The sequence below is a fragment of the Octodon degus genome, unplaced genomic scaffold (genome assembly GCF_000260255.1).
Source record: "Octodon degus isolate 3935 unplaced genomic scaffold, OctDeg1.0 scaffold00007, whole genome shotgun sequence".
Classification (NCBI taxonomy): domain Eukaryota; kingdom Metazoa; phylum Chordata; class Mammalia; order Rodentia; family Octodontidae; genus Octodon; species Octodon degus.
In genome coordinates this window covers 9,374,578-9,382,358 of record NW_004524583.1, presented here as the reverse complement: position 1 = coordinate 9,382,358, position 7,781 = coordinate 9,374,578, and the positions used below count along the sequence as shown (strand labels likewise).

General features: G+C 44.8%; 2 protein-coding genes across 5 annotated transcripts in view; one reads left to right on the top strand and one right to left on the bottom strand.

The window, feature by feature from the left end:
• The window catches only part of Vipas39 (VPS33B interacting protein, apical-basolateral polarity regulator, spe-39 homolog), a 55,532-nt gene that overhangs the window by 42,484 nt on the left and 5,267 nt on the right, over positions 1-7,781 (bottom strand). Inside the window, exon 2 of one of the 4 annotated variants that reach the window (XM_023702186.1) lies at positions 5,393-5,395. The gene's annotated coding sequence lies outside the window, so the exon portion shown is untranslated. Of the gene's footprint in view, positions 1-1,162; positions 1,180-1,493; positions 1,614-5,392; positions 5,396-7,781 lie in introns of those variants that run through there. The other 3 variants (XM_004624720.3, XM_023702190.1, XM_023702199.1) reach the window with 3 other exon arrangements.
• The window catches only part of Ahsa1 (activator of HSP90 ATPase activity 1), a 9,939-nt gene continuing 4,178 nt past the window's right edge, over positions 2,021-7,781 (top strand). Inside the window, exons 1-5 of the mRNA XM_004624719.2 lie at positions 2,021-2,267; positions 3,616-3,806; positions 5,650-5,732; positions 6,121-6,238; positions 7,292-7,380. Coding sequence (XP_004624776.1) covers positions 2,188-2,267; positions 3,616-3,806; positions 5,650-5,732; positions 6,121-6,238; positions 7,292-7,380 — 561 coding nt within the window. The 5' untranslated portion in view covers positions 2,021-2,187. The remainder of the gene's footprint in view (positions 2,268-3,615; positions 3,807-5,649; positions 5,733-6,120; positions 6,239-7,291; positions 7,381-7,781) is intronic.

Genomic DNA, 7,781 nt, shown 5'->3' with positions numbered 1-7,781 from the left:
CACACACACACACACACACACACTCTAAATAAATAAATAAATGTAAAAAAAAGTGTCGTTTAATACAAAAATTCTGAAATGGTTACAACGTCAAAGGTATATTCAGAACATACAAATGTCTCTGGCACAGGTGCAATTCTTTTTTGAGGGAGGGTTGGGGGGATGGGCCTTGCACTTGCCAGGCAGACACTTAAGCCCTTGAACTATCTCCCCAGCCCCATATGTTTAATTACATAGTCTTGGGGCAGGGGAGATGGCTCAGTAGAATAAGCACTTCCCTGGCAAGCTCAAGGGCCTGAGTTCAATTCCCGGTTCTGAAAAAAAAAAAAAATCAAGTTTCATAGACTTTCTTTTTTTTTCTTACTGAAACAGAGTTTCACTATGCAGTTCAGGCTAGCCGTGAGCTCACTCTGTAGCCCAGGATGGTCTCAAATTCCAAAGGATCATCCAGATGCTGACCATGAGGGCTTCCTAACTGCTGAGATTGCAGGTGTGGGCTACCACGCACGCCCCTGTGCTTTGTCATTCATTTGGTCCTCAGAACAATTTTATAAGGTAGGCCTGGAAGATTCATTTTCTATTTTTAAAAATGCACAAAATTATAAAAAATAAAGCATAAAAGCAACTTTGTTACTCACTCCTGTTACCTACTTTCAAGCCAGGTTTTCCGGCTCCTAGACCATTTCCACTGTTTTGCATAGTCCTTTTAACTACTTTTTTTCACTTTTGGGAAAACTAAGGCAGGTCTACACTACACTAATATCTATAGATTAGCACAGACTGTGTCTAAGCAATCCTATACTCCACCAGAGGATCTTGGAATCTTTTTTTTTTTTTTTTTAACCACACAATGGTTGACAGCAGTTTGTACTCGTGGTACAAAACAGAAGCTAAACTTCCTTTTTAATAGCTCTAGAAGTTACAACGCAATTAAATACAATTTTAAAAGTGATCCAAAAAGGTACTTCGACATGATTTGTAATTCTTCGGAGAATTGGTCTTCTTGTCACCTGTACACTGAGAGCCCAAAGAGAAGGTTAACATCCCAGGTGAGAAGAGAACGTGACATAGGAAAACAAGAAGGATCGGGAAAAACAAAGCACAACACAACCAAGGCGCTCCCCGCAGCAGAACACGAGGAACCAGCTACAAGAAGTCACACCTGGTCTTGAGAAAAGGTTTGTACACTGACAACAGAGCGGGGGTTAAAAGAGAATGACTACAGGCGAACGTGTCGGGAGCCACGGATCTTCCGCAGTCACCAGACCCCGGTCAGTCCCCAGCAGAGGAAAAGCTCGATCTGAAGTAAAGATTACGGTTCGCTGGAAGGCTCAAACCCGAGCTTACTCCGGTTCCCGAAGGTGGCCGCGACTGGAAGGAAGTCAGGCTAGCGGACGGGCTGTAGGAATGCCTCACAAAAGGACAAAAGTATTAGGATGTGGAGAGGACAAATTCAGCCAGATACGCGGCCCAAGGGGGTGGGACACCCTCACCTCTTCCACAACGAGCCCTGCCTCTGAGAACAGCAACAGCCTCTGCCGCCGGACCAGCCTTCCTAGTCAGGCAGTGCGGCATAGAGTAGGGGGCGGAAGAGGACAGTTGAAGGGGCGGAGCTAGAGAAAGTTCGACGGAGTAGAGCATGCTGGAAGTTGTAGTTCTTTGACCTCGCGATGATTCCTACCCCGATGGACTATGAGGCTTTTTTGACTACCACCCCCAGAGACCTCGGCGCATCATATAGGTCATTTCCTTTACTTTCAGCGCGACCTTCCGCGGCTACCCAGAGGGTCACTAAACAAAACTACAACTCCCAGAAAGCTCAGCAAGCCCATTTAGGGCCGGAGGAAACAATGAGAGTGCCCCTTGTGTTTCTAGGACGAGGAGTGCTAGGGTGAAGGGCTGAAGTTCGAGCCTTTCTGGGCTTAACCTGAGGATCTGGAAGGAACTTTAGAACAGTCCGAACCTGCAGTCCGGCAAGTTGGAACGGAAGTAGCCGGCGGGAGCGGGGAGGAGCCGGAAGTTCAGGCGGCGAGGGGGTGGGGGTGGAGGGAAAAGCAAGCTAGGAGGTGCTGCGGCCGCTTCTAGTAGTTTCCAGGCGCTGCCGGGCGGCTGGGATCAAGCGGATCTGAGGCTGTGACCTGGCCGCTCGGGGGACTGGTGGCTGGTGGCGGCGAGATAGAAAAGCCGATGGCCAAGTGGGGTGAAGGCGACCCACGCTGGATCGTGGAGGAGCGGGCAGACGCCACCAACGTCAACAACTGGCACTGGTGAGGTCCAGCAAGGCAGGCCGCAGGAGCTCCGCGACCAGGCTAGGGTTTTGTGCCTTCTGGAACCTGGGTCGGGATAGAGCTGAGGCCCAGGCAACCTGCTCTTAAGTGGAGGGGTGGGTTCTTCCTATGACCGAGGTCCGTAGACCTAGACGTCTCCACCCCCCAGCCACCGTCTCAGTGTTTGGGGAGAGAGAGTCTACGATGACGGCTGCGTCCGGAGGAGGAATTTCAGAGAAACGAGATCATAACGCCTTAGGTGCTGCATCCACCCTGCTCGGGAGATGCTTCCTACACGTGGCCGGAGGATCAGTGAGACCGAAACTCCGTTCATTTGTGTTGGGCAATTGCTGTGGAAGTCTTCTGGCCAGGGCGCTGTAATATCTGTTTTGCGGCTGAACGGCGGAATTAAAAGTCAGTCATAAGGGATCGCTGCCTCAGTGCAGTGGGACAAGGTTTGGAAAGCGTTCTGCTGGTGCTTCGCGCTCCGAGATGCTGCAGCGTCTCACCCGGAACTATTAAGTTGGCAGTGGTGTAACTTGCGTTGCCGGGCAATTCTAGTTCTTAAAAGATTGTCCTCCTTGAAGTCTTCCAAAAATAATGTTTACTTATCCTTGAATTCTTAGAAATTTTGTAGTGATAACAGTATTTTTACTGTTACAGCTCCTTTTGCTAGTTTTGTTTTAGTCCTAATATATAGAAAAGTAGAAAGTGATTTTTGTCCAGTCTTAGCGTTTCCTCTTAAGATACACAGAGAATTTTACCTCTTTTTTGTTGTTTATAGCACAGGATAGATCTGACAACTCAGAACGCTGCTGTTTGGGGTCAGAGTTCTTGGTTTATTCGTTTTGGTTTTGACTTTTGAGACGAGATCTCAGGCTGGCCTTAAACTCATGTAGTTCAGTTGACCTAGAACTCAGTAATTCTCATGTTTCAGCCTTCCGAGTGCTGGGATTATAGGCATGTGCTACCAGACCTGACAGGTTTATTCTTTACTGGGATTTTAAGCTAAATACTGTGTCCTGTGGTCTAGTTTGCTCCTGACCTCAGAAGTACGTGCAGTTTTTCTCTTGGTCAGATGGGGGTGCCATATTAAAGCATCAAATATCATCATGCTGAGAATGGAAAGCATAACTTTCCACTTAGTTTGATCCATTCTGTTGGCAAAATGTAATACTTTGCCTTCCTAAAGCAGAGTAATGTGTTTGTGAATACAATGGACCTGAACCAGAGTTTTGCATTGTTTTCAAACTTGACAGGTCTCCTTTACCCTGACATTCTTTTGCATAGAGCAGCAAGTATATCCTCCATTCTGTTGCTGGTCCATAGCTTTCTTTCTGTTTTTCAGGACAGAGAGGGATGCGTCAAATTGGTCAACGGAAAAGCTGAAAACACTTTTCCTGGCAGTGCGAGTACAAAATGAGGAAGGCAAGTGTGAGGTGACAGAAGTAAGCAAGCTTGATGGAGAGGCGTCCATTAACAATCGGAAAGGCAAACTCATCTTCTTTTATGAATGGAGCATCAAACTGAACTGGACAGGTAAGTAAGTATTCACAGAGCCATCAGGGTGGAGGTTAAGAACATGGAGAGAACAGCTTTTGAGGAGTCAAAAGTTCTTGAAAGAAGAAGACAGTGGCTGCTTTGAAGACTGGGATGAAGCAGTATTTATCTGCCACTGTGGGACACTAAGTAGTTTTCTATCTTTAGTTCTCATGTGTGTCCCCCAGTGACATGGCTTAGCATTGGAGTCTTGGTCTTTATTGAAAAGTTGAGACACATGATTTGTTTCCTTGAGCTAATTACATTGCCCAGGAAAAGGACTTAAAAGAGGCATATTTTTCTGCTCTTGATTATTTTCTAAGATTACTCCATTGTGAATCTGACAGTTTACGTTACTGTTCTATTGAAACTTATGTGTGACTGTAATTTAGGGCTTTCATATCTGTCTTCTGATTTAATGTCTCTTTAACAATGTTACATAGGGCTGGTGAGATGGCTCAGTGGTCTAAAGCACCTACTTAGAACAAGCTTAGCAAAGCCCCGAAGCCCAAGGACCACGGTTCAATCCCCCAGCACCACATGCCAGCCAGCCTGCCCCCTGGTGGACTGAGCTGGCCACACACACACACACACACACACACAAAAAATTTAAAAAAAAAAAAAAAAACAACGTTACATAGGAAGTATACACAGGAGGGCTGGGGAGATAGCTTGGCAGTCTAAGCGCCTGCCTGGGAAGTGCAAGGACCCTGGTTTGATCCCTAGTACCACGTGCTCTGCTGAGCCAGGACTGCAGGCATGTCCTGCCAGCCCCTGAAACCTGGCATGGTGGTGTAATCCCAGCATTGGGGAGGCTGACGCAGGAGGATCACTGAGTCTGAACTGCATAGCAAGACCCTGTACCAAATAAATAAAAAGATTTTTAAAAAATTTTTTTAAAGTATGCACAAGTAAATGATAAGAAATACATCAGTGGGGTTGGGGAGATAGCTGAGTGGAGTAAGTGTTTGCCTGTCAAGCGCAAGGTCCTGAGTTCAATCCCTGGTACCACCACAAAAAAAAAAACAAAACACATTAATATTATGGTACTATTTCGCCTTGAAAACGACCTGAGGTTTCCTTGAGATATTGGGGCCTCAGAAGGGTGGTAGCTTGATGGCTGTTGTGAGGTGCTGGAAGGAGAGCTGTCTGAAATCAAAAGTAGTTTATAATACCAGCTGTTTATGTCTGGGGTTCATTACTTGGTGAACCAAAATTGTTGGGGAGCTGCAGTTTGAGGTTGTGTGTCTTTCTAAGCTGCTCGGTTTAGCTGAGTGTTTTCTTGCTGTGCGCGCCTAGTGTTTCGCACAGATGAGATCACACAGAGGAAAATGCAGTTCTAATCGTACAGTTGTTTCCTGATCTGTCGGTCACATTGGAATCAGTTCATACTAGTGCCCAGTCTGCATAGTTCTCGGTCCCGCACTGTAATAACATAAATGGTCTCCAGTAATTAGGTAAAGAAAAGACGGTGGTGTGGCAGAGGCTTGATTACACGTGACGTGTAGCGTTCCCTCAGACTAAAGAAAGCTCAGTTCTCCAAAATAAGCTTAGGGCTGGAGAGATGGCTCAGTGGTCTAAAGCACCTACTCGGAACAAGCTTGGCAAAGCACAGGGACCGCGGTTCAATCCTCCAGCACCACATGCCAGCGAGCCGCGCCCCCTGGTGGGCTGAGCTGGCCACACACACACAATGAATAAATAAATAAAATTTAAAAAATAAATAAATAAATAAATAAAATAAATTAAAAAAAAAAAATAAGCTTAAATAGGGTAGTAGTCTTGTGGGACCTTAGCACACCTGCAGAGGAGGACACTAATGACTTTGCATTGCTTTTGACAGGTACCTCTAAGTCAGGAGTACAGTACAAGGGACATGTGGAGATCCCCAATTTGTCTGATGAAAACAGTGTGGATGAAGTAGAGGTTTGTGCTTCCTAATTTCTCATCTGAGTCATCCCTAGCCTCATTCTCAGATGGGAAAAATGACCTATGAATTAAAATTAGTAGCCCAGGCTTTGTCCAGCACTCAGAACCCCATCTACAGAAGCTTTTCTTGGTATATGGTGCCATTGGAAGCTTCAGAGCAGTGCCCTTTGCTTGTTCTTACTTTAGTCAATTAAAATGGGTTCTAAAGTTAGCCACATTTACCTCAGCAGAGAAAATGCAAGAAGGAACGCTTGTGGGGATTGTGTGCATGCTCCAACGCTCCCATTTTCTTTGGAAACGTCAGCAGTTACCTGATTGATCACCATGCACATCCTAGGATGTCCCTCAATTTTTTTTACCATCTGCTTCTTCTCTTTCACTCAAGATTAGTGTGAGCCTTGCCAAAGATGAGCCTGACACAAATCTCGTGGCCTTAATGAAGGAAGAAGGGGTGAAACTTCTAAGAGAAGCAGTGGGAATTTACATCAGCACCCTCAAAACAGGTATCCCTTGAGTAGTTAAAAATGCCTTAAGGAGACAATCTTTTACTTGCCATGCTTTGACTAAGGGGCTTGACTTATCCTTTCCTGGGCAAATGGGTGAAGATTTGGGGTTGAGTGCTTATTTCATATCTTAAGTCAGTCTTTAAACTGAGAAGGGAAAGACCTAGAGCTGCATTGTATGATATATTGGCTCTTAAACTCTTGGAATGTAACTAAGATTGAGATGTGCTGGGAGCATAAAATACAGTATATTTTGAAGACTTAGTGCAAAAAGATCACAATAATTTTTTAATAGTAATAACGTTGAAATAGTAGTTGGATACATTAGGCTAAATATACAAGTACAATTAATTTCAGTTGTTTTTTTTTTTTAATGTGCCTACTAGAAAATTTTAAATTACAAGGAGGCTCACATTGTATTTCCATTGAACAGCACAGCTCTTGAGTCTAGTCCTAGACAACTCTAATATGTATCCTCCAGATTAGAATGTTTAAATAGACTAGTGGTCAGCTCAGCTCTGCCCTAGGGTCTCTTTTGTGTCACTTTGTTCTGGCGTTGGTGTTGGAATCTGTATAATGACCATCAGTGGGGACCACCATAGCAAGTGATTAACTCTTTGAGTGGGAACTAGTGTCTCCAGTGGTATGACTCGTTATGGCTGTTCTGCAGAGGTGACACAGAGTGGAAAGGGACTAAATGTACATCCCTAAGTGCAGAATATGTTACCCACTCTAGGAATCTCATAAGCCCCATTCCATTCACTGACTACTTTTGGTAGTAGACCTCAGATGCATTTAACAAACTGTAATGCTTCCACTGGGTCAACATTCTAAGCTTTTAAAGATAATACCAGTAAATGTACCATATTCCATAGCGTACACTCAGAAACCTCTCTTGGCATAAACCAGTGGTAAAGTTGTAGAAGAGACTTACTTCTTTTCTGGTCACCACTTCATTACGTATTAAGACAGCTGTGTTCGTTAGGCTATAATGAAATGTCCACCTCAGCTGCTAAGAAACAAATTCCATGAGTTGGGATTTTGTCTTTTCAGAGTTCACCCAGGGCATGATCTTGCCGACAGTGAATGGAGAGTCAGTAGACCCACCAGGGCAGCCAGCGCTGAAAACTGAGGCGCGCAAGGTAAACAGCATTCCCAGGTGAGGGGGAGTAGAGAGATTGCTCCTCCTTGTTTTATATCAGCTGTTTCTGGTCCTAACCTTGGAGCTAGTACAGCGTGTGTCTTATCATCCTTAACCAGGTTTTATTTGTTTTGTTTTTTTCATTTGTAATGAAACCCTAGAACAGAGGGAAGCCACAAGGGACTTTGGAGTGTGATTTTTTCATTGCACTCCAGTTAGATTATGAGCACAATGTGGTCTTCATTTGCAGAAGTTTTCAGTGTATTTTCAAACTGTGGTGTTGATTTGTGTATACTTTCATATTAAAGGTTTTATCAAGGGGCCGGGAAGATAGCATAGTAAAATAAGTGCTTCCCTGGCAAGTGCAAGGGCCTGAGTTCAATCCCTGGTTCCGCCAAAAAA